The sequence below is a fragment of the Scyliorhinus canicula genome, chromosome 18, assembly GCF_902713615.1.
Source record: "Scyliorhinus canicula chromosome 18, sScyCan1.1, whole genome shotgun sequence".
NCBI lineage: Eukaryota > Metazoa > Chordata > Chondrichthyes > Carcharhiniformes > Scyliorhinidae > Scyliorhinus > Scyliorhinus canicula.
In genome coordinates this window covers 74,001,568-74,023,870 of record NC_052163.1, presented here as the reverse complement: position 1 = coordinate 74,023,870, position 22,303 = coordinate 74,001,568, and the positions used below count along the sequence as shown (strand labels likewise).

Genomic DNA, 22,303 nt, shown 5'->3' with positions numbered 1-22,303 from the left:
CGGTCCCATCTCCCCTTTATAGGCATCTGCCGCTCTGTCCCTTTGTCCCCGCTATCGGCTATTGGCCGCTCTGTCCCATCATCCCCGCTATAGGCTGTCGGCCGCTCTGTCCCATCATCCCCTCTATAGGCTATTGGCCGCTCTGTCCCATCATCCCCGCTATAGGCTATTGGCCGCTCTGTCCCATCATCCCCGCTATAGGCTATCGGCCGCTCTGTCCCATCATCCCCTCTATAGGCTGTCGGCCGCTCTGTCCCATCGTCCCTGCTATAGGCTGTCGGCCGCTCTGTCCCATCGTCCCTGCTATAGGCTATCGGCCACTCTGTCCCATCCCCCCGCTATAGGCTATCGGCCGCTCTGTCCCATTGTCCCCGCTATAGGCTGTCGGCCGCTCTGTCCCATTGTCCCCGCTATAGGCTATCGGCCGCTCTGTCCCATAGTTCCCGCTATAGGCTATCGGCCGTTCTATCCCATCATCCCCGCTATAGGCTGTCGGCCGCTCTGTCCCATCGTCCCCGCTATAGGCTGTCGGCCGCTCTGTCCCATCATCCCCGCTATAGGCTGTCGGCCGCTCTGTCCCATCGTCCCCGCTATAGGCTATCCGCCGCTCTGTCCCATTGTCCCCGCTATAGGCTGTCGGCCGCTCTGTCCCATCACCCCCGCTATAGGCTATCGGCCGCTCTGTCCCATCGTCCCCGCTATAGGCTATCGGCTGCTCTGTCCCATCATCCCCGCTATAGGCTATCGGCTGCTCTGTCCCATCATCCCCGCTATAGGCTATCGGCTGCTCTGTCCCATCATCCCCGCTATAGGCTATCGGCTGCTCTGTCCCATCATCCCCGCTATAGGCTATCGGCTGCTCTGTCCCATCATCCCCGCTATAGGCTATCTGCCACTCTGTCACATCGTCCCCGCTATAGGCTATTGGCCGCTCTGTCCCATCGTCCCCGCTATAGGCTATAGGCTGCAGTGTCCCATCGTCCCCGCTATTGGCTATAGGCCGCTCTGTCCCATTGTCCCCGCTATATGCTATTGGCCGCTCTGTCCCATCGTCCCCGCTATTGGCTATAGGCCGCTCTGTCCCATTGTCCCCGCTATAGGCTATCGGCCGCGCTCTCCCATCATCCCCGCTATAGGCTATCGGCCGCTCTGTCCCATTGTCCCCGCTATAGGCTATCGGCCGTTCTGTCCCATCATCCCCGCTATAGGCTGTCGGCCGCTCTGTCCCATCGTCCCCGCTATAGGCTGTCGGCCGCTCTGTCCCATCATCCCCGCTATAGGCTGTCGGCCGCTCTGTCCCATCGTCCCCGCTATAGGCTATCCGCCGCTCTGTCCCATTGTCCCCGCTATAGGCTGTCGGCCGCTCTGTCCCATCACCCCCGCTATAGGCTATCGGCCACTCTGTCCCATCGTCCCCGCTATAGGCTATCGGCTGCTCTGTCCCATCATCCCCGCTATAGGCTATCGGCTGCTCTGTCCCATCATCCCCGCTATAGGCTATCGGCTGCTCTGTCCCATCATCCCCGCTATAGGCTATCTGCCACTCTGTCCCATCGTCCCCGCTATAGGCTATTGGCCGCTCTGTCCCATCACCCCCGCTATAGGCTGTCGGCCGCTCTGTCCCATTGTCCCCGCTATAGGCTATTGGCTGCAGTGTCCCATTGTCCCCGCTATAGGCTGTCAGCCGCTGTGTCCCATCGTCCTTGCTATAGGCTATTAGCCGCGCTCTCCCATCGTCCCCGCTATTGGCTATTGGCTGCAGTGTCCCATTGTCCCCGCTATATGCTATTGGCCGCTCTCTCCCATTGTCCCCGCTATAGGCTATTGGCCGCTCTGTCCCATTGTCCCCGCTATAGGCTATTGGCCGCTCTGTCCCATTGTCCCCGCTATAGGCTATTGGCCGCTGTCCCATTGTCCCCGCTATATGCTATTGGCCGCTCTGTCCCATTGTCCCCGCTATAGGCTATTGGCCGCTCTGTCCCATTGTCCCCGCTATAGGCTATTGGCCGCTCTGTCCCATTGTCCCCGCTATAGGCTATTGGCCGCTCTGTCCCATTGTCCCCGCTATAGGCTATTGGCCGCAGTGTCCCATTGACCCCGCTATATGCTATCTGCCACTCTGTCCCATTGTCCCCGCTGTAGGCTATTGGCCGCTCTGTCCCATCAGAAGAACACTGCTCCTATGCCTTATGGGGAGGCGTTGCACGTATGTATCAGCGGTAAGTGTCATGGTGACAGTAGCCTGGATGATTATAGCTGCCATTTTACTTTGGCAATTTCCTCTTCTTCTGGTGGTTTCCATGCCCATTTTTGGTGGTTCTTCAAATGCCCATGTAGAGGCGCCAGTATGGTTGCCAGATATCGAATGCATTTTCTATAATAGTTAACAAGCCCGAGGAATGACCTTAGTTCTGTCAGATTCTCTAGTTTGAGGCCCACTTTATGGCTCGGACTTTTCCTTCTACCAAGTGCAACCCGTCTTTGTCAACCAGGTATGCCAGGTGCATGACATCTCTCGTCTGGAAGATACACTTGCCTCTTTTCAGGCAGACACCTACTTCTGTGAATCGGTGGAGGACATATTCTAGGCTGTCTAGGTGTTCCTCCTCAGAGGCTCCTGTAATCAACACATTGTCCAGTAGAGACCCACCCTGGGAGCCCTTGAAGAATGCTTTACATAGCCTGCTTGAACAACACCCCAAATGGGAATTGGGTATACTCGTACAATCCCTGTGGATGTTAATGGTTATGTATTTCCTGGGTGCCTTGTCCAACACCAACGTGGCTCATGTCCAGCTTCATGAAAGAATGGCCCCAGCCAACTTCGCTTATGGTCTTCCACATGTGGAATGGGGCACCAGTCTAAATGGGAGGCCTTGTTGACCATCATTTTATAGTCGCCGTACAAGAGGACGGGCTTGTCCAGCTTCAGCACGGGGACCACTGGTGCCACCCATTCCGTAAATTGGACAAGATGAATAATCCCCAGGTTCTCCAACCAACTCAGCTTGTCATCCACCTTTGACAGCAGGGTGCACACGACTGGACGTGCCCTGAAACACTTGGATTAGGCATCGGGTCAATGTACATTTTAGCCATTGGCCCCTTTATCTTCCATAGACCTTCCTGGAAGAGTTCCGGGTATTTTCCCAGGACTTCATACAATCCACCTGTACCCATTCTAAAGATTTTTTGCCAATTTAGGCGGAGTCTTTACAACCAGTCGTGGCCCAGACGCCTGTGTCTGGACCACTGCACCATTATCAGTGGCAGTTGAACTGATTGTTGTCCATAGGTAACCGGGGGTTACCGTTGCCCCAATAATTGTTAATGGTTCTCCGGTATACATCGCCAGTTGTGTGTTCGTTTCCTCTCGACCCACGTGGTGGATCCCCAAATAATGTTTCCGTAATGTCTGCTGTCCAATGATGGAGACAGAAGCCCCTGTATCTATTTAAATATCTAACAGATGGCCTTCACCTGGAGAGTTATCATAATTGGGGCTGCCTTTGGTGCCGTAATGCAATTTAGCTGCCTGCAATCACCCTCATTGGGCTGGGCAATATGTAGAGCCCTGGCTCGGGGTAGTTGTGTCACCCACTCAGGGCGACATGTTCACTGTCGAACCTGGTGCCCCCGGCCATCACAGCTCCTCTGACTCCAAGTGCAGCACCATTGTGAGTCTTCCTCCTGGACCTCAGAGGAGATGAATCATTGGGCTGTGGTGGTTATTGGACAATGTGTCTGCCAACAATGTTGCTCAGGTGGCAAAAGGGTCCCATAGGCCCTTCTCTTGGGAGCATTACTCATTAGAATGGAGGGGGGGTGGGAGGTGACCACACTATTTACATGAAAATCCATGCTGCCCTGGAGTTCCTGGACACAGAGAGATGGACAATTCTGTGACCCTTTTTAAATCCAAGGTCAGTTCCTCCAACAATTTCCGTTGAATCGCCATGTTATCAATGCCACACACACCCGGCGTTCTCGCAACATCTCCGGTGGGATGGGCCATAGTCATAATACTCAGCCGGATTGCGAAGGTGCGTCAGGAATTCTGTGACTGATTCCCCCAGGGTTTGCCCGACTGTGTTGAACTGGCACCTCTGCACGATCACTGATGGTTCAGGGTCATAATGATTTGCGACAAGTTCATTAAAGGTCTTTGAATCTGGGGCTGCCAGGTTTGTAAGGCTTTTGATCACACTGCCCATCAGTGGGGAAGCTCATATTCCCATGGGGGGGGGGGGGGGGGGGTCAATGGGGTCATCCCCGTGGGACCCGTGAGGGTTTATTCCACTGAGATGCTGCTGTCTGTGATCAGCCACAGTCAGGACTTCTTTGCAGTGAGACAATTCTTATCTCCCTGTTCAAGTTGAAAGAATGATCCCCCATCTTCCTGCTCCACCCAATGCCCATTCAACTGACATTTCCAAATATTGACAACAGTGTTGTTTAAATCAGCAGGTTTATTAAAGCAAATTGAATCTGTACATACTTACATCAACCGTATTGATCTCAACATAAAAAGGCCTCATGCCTGTACATGATGTTACTTCCTATCAACTTGTGTTTGAGATATCCTGGTCACCATAGGAACATATGGTTCCAGTTATGCTCATCAATATCTCAGTGCTTTGGCCAGCAACAATCTTCCACATCAGTGTCAGTCTGTCAGTCTTCCCTTTGCCTAGGGCTTGGTAGCCATGATGTGGAGATGCCGGCGTTGGACTGGGGTGAGCACAGTATGAAGTCTTACAACACCAGGTTAAAGTCCAACAGGTTTGTTTCAAACACTAGCTTTCGGAGCACTGCTCCTTCTTCAGGTGAATTCAGTGCTCCGAAAGCTAGTGTTTGAAACAAACATGGTGGACTTTAACCTGGTGTTGTAAGACTTCTTACTAGGATCTGGTATGAGGAGCTTTTGAAATCCATTGTTTTAACTGAACCACATGGAGGGCAGGCCAGGTCAATAAAACTCGCTTACAAAGCATTCATTGAATACAAATCAAACCTTACACCAGGAAACTCAGGCTCCGCTTCCTGACTCATATCAGCAGCTGCCTTCATCAGATGTAACCTATCAAATGGGAGCTTGGGGAGGCCCGATGTGCAGTCTGTAAAGTGCTTATAACAGAGGTACGGGGTACTGCTGGGGAGACTGAAGTAAGGCTGAGGTTTATAGTCGTGTCCATATATAAAAGACAGCCACACCAAGATGGAAAAAAAACAGGGGAGCTTGTGTTTTAATTGTGGTTATGCTAAGGGGGTGATGTTTAAACAGGGTGAGCTGGTTCAACCTTGACAAAGTGTCACCCAAACTCGAAATGTTAGCAGAATCTGTGAGACCAGCTGAGATTGACCAGCATTTTCTGTCTTTTTTTCCCAACAAACTCTGCTTCAGCCTCAGTTATGAAACCTTCACAAGTTTAAAGCAGCCCCGCAAGGGAGCACCAAATCCATCTTTTCAACGTCCAGCCAAAGTGAGGGTGGCTTTCTCATCAAAGATTTTCAAAGAAAGTTTGCGAGCATTGCCGAGGGACAGCAGAGGACTCGACTATTACAACAGGAGGGAGGGCCAATGCACTGCAGACTCTACCACTACAACAGGAGGGAGGGCCAATGCACTGCAGACTCTACCACTACAACAGGAGGGAGGGCCAATGCACTGCAGACTCTACCACTACAACAGGAGGGAGGGCCAATGCACTGCAGACTCTACCACTACAACAGGAGGGAGGAGCCAGTGCAGTGCAGACGCTACCATTACAACAGGAGGGAGGGGACAGTGCACTTCAGACTCTACCGTTACAACAGGAGGAGGGGGGGGGGGGGGCAGTGAACTACAGACACCACCATTACAGCAGGAGGTCCAGTGCACTGTAGACTCTACCATTAAAAGAGGTGGGAGGTGCCAGTGCGCTAGAGACTCTTGCTATAGGAGGGAGAACCAGTGCATTGCAGACTCTATCATTATAAATTGGTGGGTGGTGCCAATGTACTGCAGACTCTGCCATTACAATAGGAGGGAGGACCAGTGCATTGCTGACTCTATCATTACAATAGGTGGGAGGTGCCAGTGCACTTCAGACGCTACCATTACAAAAGGAGGGTGCAGTGCGCTGAAGACTCTCATTGCAATAGATGGGAGGGCCAGTGCACTGCAGACTCTACCATTACAAAAGGAGGGAGGGGCCAGTATACTGCAGACTCTACCATTACAACAGGAGGGAGGGGCCAGTGTACTGCAGACTCTACTGTTACAACAGGAGGGAGGTGCCAGTGTACTGCAGACTCTACCATTACAACAGGAGGGAGGGGCCAGTGTACTGCAGACTCTACCATTACAACAGGAGAGAGGGGCCAGTGTACTGCAGACTCTACCATTACAATAAGTGGGAGGGGCTAGTGTACTGCAGACTCTAACATTACAACAGGAGGGAGGGGCCAGTGTACTGCAGACTCTACCATTACAAAAGGAGAGAGGGGCCAGTGTACTGCAGACTCTACCATTACAATAAGTGGGAGGGGCCAGTGTAATGCAGACTCTAACATTACAAGAGGTCAGAGGAGCCAGTGTTCTGTACATTATATATCTTTGGAGACCATAGCACATAAATTATCTAAATTATTTTGGCAATATCGCATTACAAGCAATATCTAACAAACAGTATCGTATGCAACTATTGTACAGAATATTTTACAGTACTTTTACAATATATACAAATAAATACCGTCTCAAAAAGTAAACGCAAAATCTAAAGGGTGAGTCTTATTAGGGGCGAATGTTTGCTCGCCACCCTGGTTTGGTCCAGAGAAACATCACCGATCGATCCTCTCAGTGGTTGTGAACGTGGGGCCTGCAGTAGGGAGGGATAAACACAACATCAGCAACACAGAGATTGACATCGGTCGGCTTTCACAGCCCTCCTTGCGAACTGGGTCATTTGTGTCTGTTAGTCTACACCACCATGGACACAATGGACCAAATGGCCTCATTCTGTGTTGTAATGTCCTTGCTCTGACAGGACCTCTACAACTCTCAGCAGAAGGGCTAATGGCAGCTGCTCCATTCACCTCTCAGTGTGTCTCTGATTGGTTATAGCTTCAACTCATGAATGGATTGGTGACAAAGCTATGGACACTTGACAAGTTTTTAAGATGGTTCCTTGGTAAAGTAAAGGTAAAGTCGCCATAGTCCCAGATGACCATAGGCTGCTTTCCCCTTTGAGGGGAAGCGCTGACTGGTGGTGATTTAACCTGAGGATCACCACACCTCAGGCGGGTAGCAAGGGTGGCATGGCCTTCATGATTCATTGGTAATAGCTGTTGAGATGTTGAATGGTGAGATGCCTCACTGCAGTAGCATTTTTCTTTTACGTATTATCGATTGTACTTGGCAAAGCTCCTCTTCTCTCATTCCCCTCCCTCACGCACCTAATGCTCTGTCAAAACAGTCACCCCCCCGAGGAACACACGGTGCTCTGGCACCGCACACTGCAGACTACATTAGAAACGCATTCCTGGCATCAACCAATCACCTTCACTCGGTTCTGATGACAAATCCCACAAGTGGCAGGCGGGGTGCGGACAGAAACCATTCTCCATGACATTTCCCACCCATAGGTCGGAGGGAAAAATGGGCCATAGGGTCCAAATTGTCGGTCTGTTGAAGGAGAAGGTGAATTTGAAATGCTGCCACACTTTCATCAGACGGGGTTTTGCAGGTTCCGTCAAACAATTAAATTGCTGCAATCCTCAGACCACAATTTGTCTGCCGGAGTGCTGTCAACATCCGGGTGTCTGAGTATTGGTAATAATCGCCACAGACTTCACACAGAGTGATGGGGGTTGATAGCTTCAGGTTCTATGGACCCCCCCATCCAGCTGATCATCTGCAGGAGGCAGCATGTGTGTTTGGAAAGATGGAAGGAGGGCATGACGTTCAGAGAGTCAGTTGCTCATCCTTACCTCCCAGTCGATGTGAGCTTGAGTCTGGCTGGACATTTTACTAGGGTCACTTCCTGAGAGGGGGAGACTCCAGCCGAGGAATCCTTTAAACAGAACGTCATCCTGGAGAGGCAGAGACAAATCAATGGATGAAAGCCAAACAGCTTTACATATGGGAACACAACTCAAATTTGCTTTCTTTTTTTAATACCTCATTATCGAATAATCGTTTGCATCCAAAAGTTGATGCTAATCATTTTTTTCTCGTATTTAACAAATTATTTTCCCTTATGGATTCTGCATTATTCTGTACCCCATATAATGATAATCAGGGTGGTACAGAGCCTCACTGTGGGACATGCTGATTCAAGACCGTTGACAGGTCATTGTTCACATTGTCCCAACACGGAGTTCCTCATGTTCACATGTACGTTAAACCAAGTGCATTCACCAATCTTCCAATAGCTCAAGTTGCCTGCACCCACCCTTTGCTTTGAAATGCCCCATATTACAAATTCAGCACAGATCCCTAACTGTATACAAATAAAAACAGTTCCTGTTAGTCCACCGGCTGCTCAGAGTGTGAGAGGGTAAGGGAAACCTAACTCAACATCCAGCCAGCACGTTTTACAGAACCGTTCCCTGGCGGGATCTTGCGACCTCGCCGAAGCCAATGGAGGTTTGACTGGCTCGCCGCATTTTCCGGCTTTGCCTTGACAGGGCCTGTAAAATCTCACCTCGGGCATGAGAGGCCCTCCCTCCGTCCCAGCAGTGCCAATGAGCCGAAGCTCAGATGGTCTTGGGCATCACTCAATGTTTAGGAGAAGACTGTTCCCATGGGTTAACCGATTCTTCCCCAGAGGCTGCATAAAGAGCTGGGTGTTAATGGGCTGAAATACTCCACTGTTCTATAGAAGGAAGGATGAAAGCTACATGGCTGGAGTAATTCAGAGAGGATGACAGTCAGTGCTGTTAACGACGCATTTAAAAAGAAGCTAGGTAATCACACGATGGAACAAGGAATGGAAAGATATATTCATGACGAGGGGTGCGACGAGACTCGTTTGGAGGATCAACTCTGGGATAGACTGGTTGGGCTGAATATAATTCTATTTATGTCACACAAGATAATACCAATAATACCACGATTCCCAGGGCACGGTGCTGAGAAGACAGTTCATGATCTTCGCTGCATCCCCTTTAATCGACTGCTTATATCTTAACAGAATGAAGACATCTGCTCAATGAACCTCTGACAAAGCTGATATTTTCTCACACAAAATTAAAGAACAGCAAATCAGCCCAGAAAATGTTTTGTTCAAACTGCCTTACATTTTTTGTGTTTCTCCACACTTCACCCGGATCCTGTCCACATGGATATCGAAGTTGGAAGTGATTGAGGGGGTCCAGAGTGGAAGTTTGTACCAGGCGATAGAACTCCTCATCCTTTTCCACAGTGAATTCCAGGTTAAGGAGGACTCCCATTTAAACTTAATCATCAACAGATCTCCAATGTCCACCTCAGTCACCACCAGGAATGAATGGGTCTTGTTGGGTGTAAATCTCTCCACACTAAATAAAGGAGTGGGCCAAAAGGGAAGACAAGTAAACTTTTGCTAGAAGGAATATTCAGCAGTTTGGGTGCAGTGTGATGGGTGGCACAGGCACTTTGAGGCTCCCAGAGGATATTACATGGCAGTAAAATAAAACAGAAAATGCTTAAAATACTCAACAGGCCTGGCAGTATCAATTGGGGAAAGAAACAGAGTTAATGTTTTGGGTACCTTACACCAGGACTGGGAGAAGTTAGAAATGTTATGGTTTTTGTGAATGTGAAATGGGGGAGGAGAGAAACAAGGTTTGATAAGACAGAGAATATGGGAAGACATTAAAACTAGAAAAAGGAGTTACTGGGAATAGTTAGAGAGGCAAGTAAAGGAACAATGGACTAGTTAGCTGTATATCTGTCACAGGGAAGATGGTTCCAAGCTATTGTTAAAGAAACTATAGCAGGGCACTTAGATACATTCAAGGTAATTGGACAGAGTCAACATGGTTTTGTGAAAGGAAAATCATGTTCAACCAATTTTATCGGAGTTGTTTGAAGAAGTCACATGTGCTGTGGATAAAAGGAACTGGTGGATGTACTGTACTTAGTTTTCCAGAAGTCATTTAATAAGGTGTCACATCAAAGGGTGCTGCAGAAAATAAAAACTCATGGTGTCGGGGGTAACATATCGGTATGGAATGAATATTCAAGAACAGAGAGTTGGTTTAAATAGCTCATTTTCTGATTAGCAGGGTGTGCCACAGGGATCAGTGCTCGGACCTCAACCCTTTATAATTTACATAAATGATTTACATGAAGGGATTGTGGCCAAATTTGCTGATGACACAAAGATAGGTAGGAAAGTAACTTGTGAAGAGGACGTAAGATAAAGAAAGGTATAGATAGGTTAGATGAGTGGACACAAATTTAGCAAATAGAAGATAATGTGAGGATGTCCATTTTGACTGGGTGAATCAAAAAGTAGCATTATAATCGAAATCCCTCACTCCTACCTTTCACATTGCTTCTCCTATGTCTTTCCTATTAATTAGTAACCTATCTCCCATGCCCAGCAATGTGACAGTACCTCGACAGCTTCTTGACTTGAGCCAAATAGATTCAGTCCATAGGAATTCCAGGATATCTCTGCTCACCTGTACAGCAATATTCTCCTTAATCTTATTTTGTTTCAAACATTTAGTGTACTCAATTCAATTTTTTTTCCAATTAAGGAGCAATTTAGCGTGTTCAATCCGCCCACACTGCACATCTTGTTTATTGAGCTATGGGGGCAAAACCCATGCAAACACGGGGAGAATGTGCAAATTCCACATGGACAGTGACCCAGAACCGGAATTAAACCTGGGACTTTAACGCCGTGAGGCAACAGGACTAGCTCACTGCGCCACCGTGCTGCCTTAATATTTATCACAGTTACTCTGCTGCCTGTCTGTCTCTCAGTTACTCTGCTGTCTGTCTCTCAGTTACTCTGCTGTCTGTCTCTCAGTTATTCTGCTGTCTGTCTCTCAGTCACTCTGCTGTCTGTCTCTCAGTTACTCTGCTGCCTGTCTATCTCTCAGTTACTCTGCTGCCTGTCTGTCTCTCAGTTACTCTGCTGCCTGTCTCTCAGTTACTGTGCTATCTGTCTCTCAGTTACTCTGCTGTCTGTCTGTCTGTCTCTCAGTTACTCTGCTGTCTGTCTCTCAGTTACTCTGCTGTCTGTCTGTCTGTCTCTCCGTTACTCTGCTGCCTGTCGGTCCCTCAGTTACTCTGCTGTCTGTCTGTCTCTCAGTTACTCTGCTGCCTGTCTGTCTCTCAGTTACTCTGCTGTCTGTCTGTCTCTCAGTTACTCTGCTGCCTGTCTCTCAGTTACTCTGCTGTCTGTCTGTCTCTCAGTTACTCTGCTGTCTGTCTCTCAGTTACTCTGCTGTCTGTCTGTCTCTCAGTTACTCTGCTGTCTGCCTCTCAGTTACTCTGCTGTCTGTCCGTCTGCCTCTCAGTTACTCTGCTGCCTGTCTATCTCTCAGTTACTCTGCTGTCTGTCTGTCTCTCAGTTACTCTGCTGTCTGTCCGTCTGCCTCTCAGTTACTCTGCTGACTGTCTGCCTCTCAGTTACTCTGCTGTCTGTCTCTCAGTCACTCTGCTGTCTGTCTCTCAGTCACTCTGCTGTCTGTCTGTCTCTCAGTCACTCTGCTGTCTGTCTGTCTGTCTCTCAGTTACTCTGCTGTCTGTCTGTCTCTCAGTTACTCTGCTGTCTGTCTCTCAGTTACTCTGCTGTCTGTCTCACAGTTACTCTGCTATCTGTCTGTCTCTCAGTTACTCTGCTGTCTGTCTCTCAGTCACTCTGCTGTCTGTCTGTCTCTCAGTTACTCTGCTGTCTGTCTCTCAGTTACTCTGCTGTCTGTCTCTCAGTCACTCTGCTGTCTGTCTGTCTGTCTCTCAGTTACTCTGCTGTCTGTCTGTCTCTCAGTTACTCTGCTGTCTGTCTCTCAGTTACTCTGCTGTCTGTCTCTCAGTTACTCTGCTATCTGTCTGTCTCTCAGTTACTCTGCTGTCTGTCTCTCAGTCACTCTGCTGTCTGTCTGTCTCTTAGTTACTCTGCTGTCTGTCTCTCAGTTACTCTGCTGTCTGTCTGTCTCTCAGTCACTCTGCTGTCTGTCTGTCTGTCTCTCAGTTACTCTGCTGTCTGTCTGTCTCTCAGTCACTCTGCTGTCTGTCTGTCTGTCTCTAAGTTACTCTGCTGTCTGTCTCTCAGTCACTCTGCTGTCTGTCTGTCTGTCTCTCAGTTACTCTGCTGTCTGTCTATCTCTCAGTTACTCTGCTGTCTGTCTGTCTCTCAGTTACTCTGCTGTCTGTCTCTCAGTCACTCTGCTGTCTGTCTCTCAGTTACTCTGCTATCTGTCTGTCTCTCAGTCACTCTGCTATCTGTCTGTCTCTCAGTTACTCTGCTGTCTGTCTCTCAGTTACTCTGCTGTCTGTCTCTCAGTCACTCTGCTATCTGTCTGTCTCTCAGTTACTCTGCTGTCTGTCTCTCAGTCACTCTGCTGTCTGTTTCTCAGTTACTCTGCTGTCTGTCTGTCTGTCTCTCAGTTACTCTGCTGCCTGTCTGTCTGTCTCTCAGTTACTCTGCTGCCTGTCTGTCTGTCTCTCAGTTACTTTGCTGCTGTCTGTCTGTCTCTCAGTTACTCTGCTGTCTGTCTCTCAGTTACTCTGCTGTCTGTCTCTCAGTCACTCTGCTGTCTGTCTCTCAGTTACTCTGCTGTCTGTCTGTCTGTCTCTCAGTTACTCTGCTGCCTGTCTGTCTGTCTCTCAGTTACTCTGCTGTCTGTCTCTCAGTCACTCTGCTGTCTGTCTGTCTCTCAGTTACTCTGCTGTCTGTCTCTCAGTTACTCTGCTGTCTGTCTCTCAGTCACTCTGCTGTCTGTCTGTCTCTCAGTTACTCTGCTGCCTGTCTGTCTGTCTCTCTGTTACTCTGCTGTCTGTCTCTCAGTCACTCTGCTGTCTGTCTGTCTCTCAGTTACTCTGCTGTCTGTCTGTCTCTCAGTTACTCTGCTGTCTGTCTGTCTCTCAGTTACTCTGCTGTCTGTCTCTCAGTTACTCTGCTGTCTGTCTCTCAGTTACTCTGCTGTCTGTCTGTCTCTCAGTTACTCTGCTGTCTGTCTCTCAGTTACTCTGCTGTCTGTCTCTCAGTTACTCTGCTGTCTGTCTCTCAGTTACTCTGCTGTCTGTCTGTCTCTCAGTTACTCTGCTGTTTGTCTGTCTCTCAGTTACTCTGCTGTCTGTCTGTCTCTCAGTCACTCTGCTGTCTGTCTCTCAGTCACTATGCTGTCTGTCTGTCTCTCAGTCACTCTGCTGTCTGTCTGTCTGTCTCTCAGTTACTCTGCTGTCTGTCTGTCTCTCAGTTACTCTGCTGTCTGTCTCTCAGTTACTCTGCTGTCTGTCTCTCAGTTACTCTGCTGTCTGTCTCTCAGTTACTCTGCTGTCTGTCTCTCAGTCACTCTGCTGTCTGTCTGTCTGTCTCTCAGTTACTCTGCTGTCTGTCTGTCTCTCAGTTACTCTGCTGTCTGTCACTCAGTCACTCTGCTGTCTGTCTGTCTCTCAGTCACTCTGCTGTCTGTCACTCAGTCACTCTGCTGTCTGTCTGTCTCTCAGTCACTCTGCTGTCTGTCTCTCAGTCACTCTGCTGTCTGTCTGTCTCTCAGTTACTCTGCTGTCTGTCTCTCAGTCACTCTGCTGTCTGTCTGTCTCTCAGTCACTCTGCTGTCTGTCTGTCTGTCTCTCAGTCACTCTGCTGTCTGTCTGTCTCTCAGTTACTCTGCTGTCTGTCTGTCTCTCAGTTACTCTGCTGTCTGTCTGTCTGTCTCTCAGTTACTCTGCTGTCTGTCTGTCTCTCAGTCACTCTGCTGTCTGTCTGTCTCTAAGTTACTCTGCTGTCTGTCTCTCAGTCACTCTGCTGTCTGTCTGTCTGTCTCTCAGTTACTCTGCTGTCAGTCTATCTCTCAGTTACTCTGCTGTCTGTCTGTCTCTCAGTTACTCTGCTGTCTGTCTCTCAGTCACTCTGCTGTCTGTCTCTCAGTTACTCTGCTATCTGTCTGTCTCTCAGTCATTCTGCTATCTGTCTGTCTCTCAGTTACTCTGCTGTCTGTCTCTCAGTTACTCTGCTGTCTGTCTCTCAGTCACTCTGCTATCTGTCTGTCTCTCAGTTACTCTGCTGTCTGTCTCTCAGTCACTCTGCTGTCTGTCTGTCTCTCAGTTACTCTGCTGTCTGTCTCTCAGTTACTCTGCTGTCTGTCTCTCAGTTACTCTGCTGTCTGTCTCTCAGTCACTCTGCTGTCTGTCTCTCAGTTACTCTGCTGTCTGTCTGTCTGTCTCTCAGTTACTCTGCTGCCTGTCTGTCTGTCTCTCATTTACTTTGCTGCTGTCTGTCTGTCTCTCAGTTACTCTGCTGTCTGTCTCTCAGTTACTCTGCTGTCTGTCTCTCAGTCACTCTGCTGTCTGTCTCTCAGTTACTCTGCTGTCTGTCTGTCTGTCTCTCAGTTACTCTGCTGCCTGTCTGTCTGTCTCTCAGTTACTCTGCTGTCTGTCTCTCAGTCACTCTGCTGTCTGTCTGTCTCTCAGTTACTCTGCTGTCTGTCTCTCAGTTACTCTGCTGTCTGTCTCTCAGTCACTCTGCTGTCTGTCTCTCAGTCACTCTGCTGTCTGTCTGTCTCTCAGTTACTCTGCTGCCTGTCTGTCTGTCTCTCAGTTACTCTGCTGTCTGTCTCTCAGTCACTCTGCTGTCTGACTGTCTCTCAGTTACTCTGCTGTCTGTCTCTCAGTTACTCTGCTGTCTGTCTCTCAGTTACTCTGCTGTCTGTCTGTCTCTCAGTTACTCTGCTGTCTGTCTGTCTCTCAGTTACTCTGCTGTCTGTCTGTCTCTCAGTCACTCTGCTGTCTGTCTCTCAGTCACTCTGCTGTCTGTCTGTCTCTCAGTCACTCTGCTGTCTGTCTGTCTCTCAGTTACTCTGCTGTCTGTCTGTCTCTCAGTCACTCTGCTGTCTGTCTCTCAGTCACTCTGCTGTCTGTCTCTCAGTCACTCTGCTGTCTGCCTGTCTCTCAGTTACTCTGCTGTCTGTCTGTCTCTCAGTTACTCTGCTGTCTGTCTCTCAGTTACTCTGCTGTCTGTCTGTCTCTCAGTTACTCTGCTGTCTGTCTGTCTGTCAGTTACTCTGCTGTCTGTCTGTCTCTCAGTTACTCTGCTGTCTGTCTGTCTCTCAGTTACTCTGCTGTCTGTCTGTCTGTCACTCAGTTACTCTGCTGTCTGTCTGTCTCTCAGTTATTCTGCTGTCTGTCTCTCAGTCACTCTGCTGTCTGTTTCTCAGTTACTCTGCTGTCTGTCTGTCTGTCACTCAGTCACTCTGCTGTCTGTCTGTCTCTCAGTTACTCTGCTGTCTGTCTCTCAGTTACTCTGCTGTCTGTCTCTCAGTTACTCTGCTGTCTGTCTCTCAGTTACTCTGCTGTCTGTCTCTCAGTTACTCCGCTGTCTGTCTCTCAGTTACTCTGCTGTCTGTCTGTCTCTCAGTTACTCTGCTGTCTGTCTCTCAGTCACTCTGCTGTCTGTCTGTCTCTCAGTTACTCTGCTATCTGTCTCTCAGTCACTCTGCTGTCTGTCTGTCTCTCAGTCACTCTGCTGTCTGTCTGTCTCTCAGTTACTCTGCTGTCTGTCTCTCAGTTACTCTGCTGTCTGTCTGTCTCTCAGTTACTCTGCTGTCTGTCTGTCTCTCAGTCACTCTGCTGTCAGTCTGTCTCTCAGTCACTCTGCTGTCTGTCTGTCTCTCAGTTACTCTGCTGTCTGTCTCTCAGTTACTCTGCTGTCTGTCTCTCAGTTACTCTGCTGTCTGTCTGTCTCTCAGTTACTCTGCTATCTGTCTGTCTCTCAGTTACTCTGCTGTCTGTCTCTCAGTTACTCTGCTATCTGTCTCTCAGTTACTCTGCTGTCTGTCTCTCAGTTACTCTGCTGTCTGTCTGTCTGTCTCTCAGTCACTCTGCTGTCTGTCTCTCAGTTACTCTGTTGTCTGTCTCTCAGTCACTCTGCTGTCTGTCTGTCTGTCTCTCAGTTACACTGCTGCCTGTCTCTCAGTTACTCTGCTGTCTGTCTGTCTCTCAGTTACTCTGCTGTCTGTCTCTCAGTTACTCTGCTGTCTGTCTGTCTGTCTCTCAGTTACTCTGCTGTCTGTCTGTCTCAGTTACTCTGCTGTCTGTCTCTCAGTTACTCTGCTGTCTGTGTCTCAGTCACTCTGCTGTCTGACTGTCTCTCAGTTACTCTGCTGTCTGTCTGTCTCTCAGTAATTCTGCTGTCTGTCTGTCTCTCAGTTACTCTGCTGTCTGTCTGTCTGTCTCTCAGTGACTCTGCTGTCTGTCTGTCTCTCAGTTACTCTGCTGTCTGTCTGTCTCTCAGTTACTCTGCTGTCTGTCTCTCAGTTACTCTGCTGTCTGTCTGTCTCTCAGTTACTCTGCTATCTGTCTGTCTCTCAGTTACTCTGCTGTCTGTCTCTCAGTCACTCTGCTGTCTGTCTGTCTCTTAGTTACTCTGCTGTCTGTCTCTCAGTTACTCTGCTGTCTGTCTGTCTCTCAGTCACTCTGCTGTCTGTCTGTCTGTCTCTCAGTTACTCTGCTGTCTGTCTGTCTCTCAGTCACTCTGCTGTCTGTCTCTCAGTCACTCTGCTGTCTGTCTGTCTCTCAGTCACTCTGCTGTCTGTCTGTCTCTCAGTTACTCTGCTGTCTGTCTGTCTCTCAGTCACTCTGCTGTCTGTCTCTCAGTCACTCTGCTGTCTGTCTCTCAGTCACTCTGCTGTCTGCCTGTCTCTCAGTTACTCTGCTGTCTGTCTGTCTCTCAGTTACTCTGCTGTCTGTCTCTCAGTTACTCTGCTGTCTGTCTGTCTCTCAGTTACTCTGCTGTCTGTCTGTCTCTCAGTTACTCTGCTGTCTGTCTGTCTCTCAGTTACTCTGCTGTCTGTCTGTCTCTCAGTTACTCTGCTGTCTGTCTGTCTGTCACTCAGTTACTCTGCTGTCTGTCTGTCTCTCAGTTATTCTGCTGTCTGTCTCTCAGTCACTCTGCTGTCTGTCTCTCAGTTACTCTGCTGTCTGTCTGTCTGTCACTCAGTCACTCTGCTGTCTGTCTGTCTCTCAGTTACTCTGCTGTCTGTCTCTCAGTTACTCTGCTGTCTGTCTCTCAGTTACTCTGCTGTCTGTCTCTCAGTTACTCTGCTGTCTGTCTCTCAGTTACTCTGCTGTCTGTCTCTCAGTTACTCTGCTGTCTGTCTGTCTCTCAGTTACTCTGCTGTCTGTCTGTCTCTCAGTTACTCTGCTGTCTGTCTGTCTCTCAGTTACTCTGCTGTCTGTCTGTCTCTCAGTTACTCTGCTGTCTGTCTGTCTGTCACTCAGTTACTCTGCTGTCTGTCTGTCTCTCAGTTATTCTGCTGTCTGTCTCTCAGTCACTCTGCTGTCTGTCTCTCAGTTAATCTGCTGTCTGTCTGTCTGTCACTCAGTCACTCTGCTGTCTGTCTGTCTCTCAGTTACTCTGCTGTCTGTCTCTCAGTTACTCTGCTGTCTGTCTCTCAGTTACTCTGCTGTCTGTCTCTCAGTTACTCTGCTGTCTGTCTCTCAGTTACTCTGCTGTCTGTCTCTCAGTTACTCTGCTGTCTGTCTGTCTCTCAGTTACTCTGCTGTCTGTCTCTCAGTTACTCTGCTGTCTGTCCGTCTGCCTCTCAGTTACTCTGCTGCCTGTCTATCTCTCAGTTACTCTGCTGTCTGTCTGTCTCTCAGTTACTCTGCTGTCTGTCCGTCTGCCTCTCAGTTACTCTGCTGACTGTCTGTCTGTCACTCAGTTACTCTGCTGTCTGTCTGTCTCTCAGTTATTCTGCTGTCTGTCTCTCAGTTACTCTGCTGTCTGTCTGTCTGTCTCTCAGTTACTCTGCTGTCTGTCTGTCTCAGTTACTCTGCTGTCTGTCTCTCAGTTACTCTGCTGTCTGTGTCTCAGTCACTCTGCTGTCTGACTGTCTCTCAGTTACTCTGCTGTCTGTCTGTCTCTCAGTAATTCTGCTGTCTGTCTGTCTCTCAGTTACTCTGCTGTCTGTCTGTCTGTCTCTCAGTGACTCTGCTGTCTGTCTGTCTCTCAGTTACTCTGCTGTCTGTCTGTCTCTCAGTTACTCTGCTGTCTGTCTCTCAGTTACTCTGCTGTCTGTCTCTCAGTTACTCTGCTATCTGTCTGTCTCTCAGTTACTCTGCTGTCTGTCTCTCAGTCACTCTGCTGTCTGTCTGTCTCTTAGTTACTCTGCTGTCTGTCTCTCAGTTACTCTGCTGTCTGTCTGTCTCTCAGTCACTCTGCTGTCTGTCTGTCTGTCTCTCAGTTACTCTGCTGTCTGTCTGTCTCTCAGTCACTCTGCTGTCTGTCTCTCAGTCACTCTGCTGTCTGTCTGTCTCTCAGTCACTCTGCTGTCTGTCTGTCTCTCAGTTACTCTGCTGTCTGTCTGTCTCTCAGTCACTCTGCTGTCTGTCTCTCAGTCACTCTGCTGTCTGTCTCTCAGTCACTCTGCTGTCTGCCTGTCTCTCAGTTACTCTGCTGTCTGTCTGTCTCTCAGTTACTCGGCTGTCTGTCTCTCAGTTACTCTGCTGTCTGTCTGTCTCTCAGTTACTCTGCTGTCTGTCTGTCTCTCAGTTACTCTGCTGTCTGTCTGTCTCTCAGTTACTCTGCTGTCTGTCTGTCTCTCAGTTACTCTGCTGTCTGTCTGTCTGTCACTCAGTTACTCTGCTGTCTGTCTGTCTCTCAGTTATTCTGCTGTCTGTCTCTCAGTCACTCTGCTGTCTGTCTCTCAGTTACTCTGCTGTCTGTCTGTCTGTCACTCAGTCACTCTGCTGTCTGTCTGTCTCTCAGTTACTCTGCTGTCTGTCTCTCAGTTACTCTGCTGTCTGTCTCTCAGTTACTCTGCTGTCTGTCTCTCAGTTACTCTGCTGTCTGTCTCTCAGTTACTCTGCTGTCTGTCTCTCAGTTACTCTGCTGTCTGTCTGTCTCTCAGTTACTCTGCTGTCTGTCTGTCTCTCAGTTACTCTGCTGTCTGTCTGTCTCTCAGTTACTCTGCTGTCTGTCTGTCTCTCAGTTACTCTGCTGTCTGTCTGTCTGTCACTCAGTTACTCTGCTGTCTGTCTGTCTCTCAGTTATTCTGCTGTCTGTCTCTCAGTCACTCTGCTGTCTGTCTCTCAGTTAATCTGCTGTCTGTCTGTCTGTCACTCAGTCACTCTGCTGTCTGTCTGTCTCTCAGTTACTCTGCTGTCTGTCTCTCAGTTACTCTGCTGTCTGTCTCTCAGTTACTCTGCTGTCTGTCTCTCAGTTACTCTGCTGTCTGTCTCTCAGTTACTCTGCTGTCTGTCTCTCAGTTACTCTGCTGTCTGTCTGTCTCTCAGTTACTCTGCTGTCTGTCTCTCAGTCACACTGCTGTCTGTCTGTCTCTCAGTTACTCTGCTATCTGTCTCTCAGTCACTCTGCTGTCTGTCTGTCTCTCAGTCACTCTGCTGTCTGTCTGTCTCTCAGTTACTCTGCTGTCTGTCTCTCAGTTACTCTGCTGTCTGTCTGTCTCTCAGTTACTCTGCTGTCTGTCTGTCTCTCAGTCACTCTGCTGTCTGTCTGTCTCTCAGTTACTCTGCTGTCTGTCTCTCAGTCACTCTGCTGTCTGTCTCTCAGTTACTCTGCTGTCTGTCTCTCAGTCACTCTGCTGTCTGTCTGTCTGTCTCTCAGTTACACTGCTGCCTGTCTCTCAGTTACTCTGCTGTCTGTCTGTCTCTCAGTTACTCTGCTGTCTGTCTCTCAGTTACTCTGCTGTCTGTCTGTCTGTCTCTCAGTTACTCTGCTGTCTGTCTGTCTCAGTTACTCTGCTGTCTGTCTCTCAGTTACTCTGCTGTCTGTGTCTCAGTCACTCTGCTGTCTGACTGTCTCTCAGTTACTCTGCTGTCTGTCTGTCTCTCAGTAATTCTGCTGTCTGTCTGTCTCTCAGTTACTCTGCTGTCTGTCTGCCTGTCTCTCAGTCACTCTGCTGTCTGTCTGTCTCTCAGTTACTCTGCTGTCTGTCTGTCTCTCAGTTACTCTGCTGTCTGTCTGTCTCTCAGTTACTCTGCTGTCTGTCTGTCTCTCAGTTACTCCGCTGTCTGGTCTCTCTCAGTTACTCTGCTGTCTGTCTGTCTCTCAGTTACTCCGCTGTCTGGTCTCTCTCAGTTACTCTGCTGTCTGTCTGTCTCTCAGTTACTCCGCTGTCTGGTCTCTCTCAGTTACTCTGCTGTCTGTCTGTCTCTCAGTTACTCTGCTGTCTGTCTGTCTCTCAGTTACTCTGCTGTCTGTCTCTCAGTTACTCTGCTGTCTGTCTGTCTCTCAGTTACTCTGCTGTCTGTCTGTCTCTCAGTTACTCTGCTGTCTGTCTGTCTCTCAGTTACTCTGCTGTCTGTCTCTCAGTTACTCTGCTGTCTCACTGTCTCTCAGCTACTCTGCAGGTAGTGTTGAGGATTGTCAGAGGATACAACAGGACATAGATAGGTTGTAGACTCGGGCAGAGAAATGGCGAATGGAGTTTAATCCAGACAAATGTAGGTCTAATATAGAGGGAAAATATATCGTAAATGGCAAAACTCTGAGGAATATAGAAAGTCAGCGAGATCTGGGCGTTCAGGTCCACAGATCTTTGAAGGTGGCAACACAAGTGGCAAGGTAGTCAAGAAAGCATACGGAATGCTTTTGCTTTCGTTGGTTGGGGCATTGAGTTTAAAAACTGGCAAGTCATGCTGCAGTTGTATTGAACCTTGGTAAGGCCGCACTTGGAATATTGCACACAATTCTGATCGCCACACTACCAGAAGGATGCAGAGGCTTTAGAGAGGGTGCAGAGGAGGTTTACCAATGTTGCCTGGTTTGGAGGGTGTTAGCTATGTGGAGAGCCTGAATAGACTTGGACTGTTTTCATTAGAAAGACGGAGGTTGAGGGGTGACCTGATGGAGGCCGACAAGATTATGAGAGGCGAGTGGATGGGCAGGTAGTCTTTCCCATGGTGGAGGGGTCAGTCACCAGGGGGCATAGGTTTAGAGGAGATGCGCGAGGCAGTTTTATTACACAGAGGGTGGTGAGTGCCTCGAACGCTTTGCCAGGGGAGGTTGTGGAAGCAGGTACATTAACGGCATTCAAAAGACATCTTGACAAACACATGGATAGGATGGGTATTGAGGGATACGGCACAAGGAAGTGCTGAGGGTTTTGGCCAAGGTTGGTATCATGACTAGTACAGGCTTGGAGGGCTGAAGGGCCTGTTCATGTGCTGTATTGTTCTTTGAGGGAGTGAATGGAGGGTCAGTGATTGGAGGAGGGGTTGAATGGAGGGACAGTGATTGGAGGAGGGGTTGAATGGAGGGACAGTGATTGGAGGAGGGGTTGAATGGAGGGACAGTGATTAGAGGAAGGGATGAAGGGAGGGAGAGTGAACGGAGGTGGGTAGTGAATAGAGGAGGGCAGTGTGGCACTGTCGGTTACAGAGATCAGGCCCCGTTGCAAAGTTAATTCATGGCGATGTTTGTGTCAGGTGGAGATATTTTCAAATGCTCTCTGCCAATGGGGTGGAGTTATACTTACATTTCAGTTGGAAGATCTTTGACGTCATTCTTAGTCCCATGAAGAGACACAGAGAGGGTGGGGTCGATGTCAACGTGAGCGACTTTGTTGGAAAAGTGAATCTTCAGCTGGTAATGATAAACTGGAAAGGAAAGGAAGAGCCTGGTTAATGGTGACGGATGGTGAGCACGGTAGCCTTCAGGGCCTCTGCAGTGAGGACATGCAGCTTCTCCTCTTTGCTTCACTCTTCCCACAGCTGCACAGCCAATGTTGTCATTCTGTTCCGAGAACAGTGGGAGTTAATGGGAGGAAGCGCAGGCTTTCTGACTCGCCACCATTTCATAAAGTCATAAGAAAAAGGAGCAGGAGGCCATTCAGCCCTTCGAGCCTGCTCCCTCATTCATTAAGATCATGGCTGATCTGATCGTGGCCTTCATTTCCTGCCTGTGTCCCATAACCCTCGACTTCCTTGACAATCAAAAATCTGTCTAACTAGGCCTCGAGCATAGTCACTGAGCCAGATGAAGAAAATTCCAAAGACTAATGACCATCTACGAGAAGAAATTCCTCCTCAATTCTGTCTTAAATGGGAGAGCCTTTATTTTTAAATGGTGTCCCCCAGTTCCATACTCTATCCTCTCAGCATCTACCCTGTCTAGCCCCTAAGAATCTTCCCTGTTTC

General features: G+C 48.9%; 1 protein-coding gene across 1 annotated transcript in view; it reads right to left on the bottom strand.

Annotated features, from left to right (window-relative positions):
* Positions 1–4,451: 4,451 nt before the first annotated feature.
* The window catches only part of LOC119953372 (lipoprotein lipase-like), a 67,887-nt gene continuing 50,035 nt past the window's right edge, over positions 4,452–22,303 (bottom strand). The window contains exons 7-10 of the mRNA XM_038777567.1: positions 21,643–21,763; positions 9,283–9,522; positions 7,972–8,073; positions 4,452–6,860 (exon numbers count right to left, since the gene is read on the bottom strand). Coding sequence (XP_038633495.1) covers positions 6,839–6,860; positions 7,972–8,073; positions 9,283–9,522; positions 21,643–21,763 — 485 coding nt within the window. The 3' untranslated portion in view covers positions 4,452–6,838. The remainder of the gene's footprint in view (positions 6,861–7,971; positions 8,074–9,282; positions 9,523–21,642; positions 21,764–22,303) is intronic.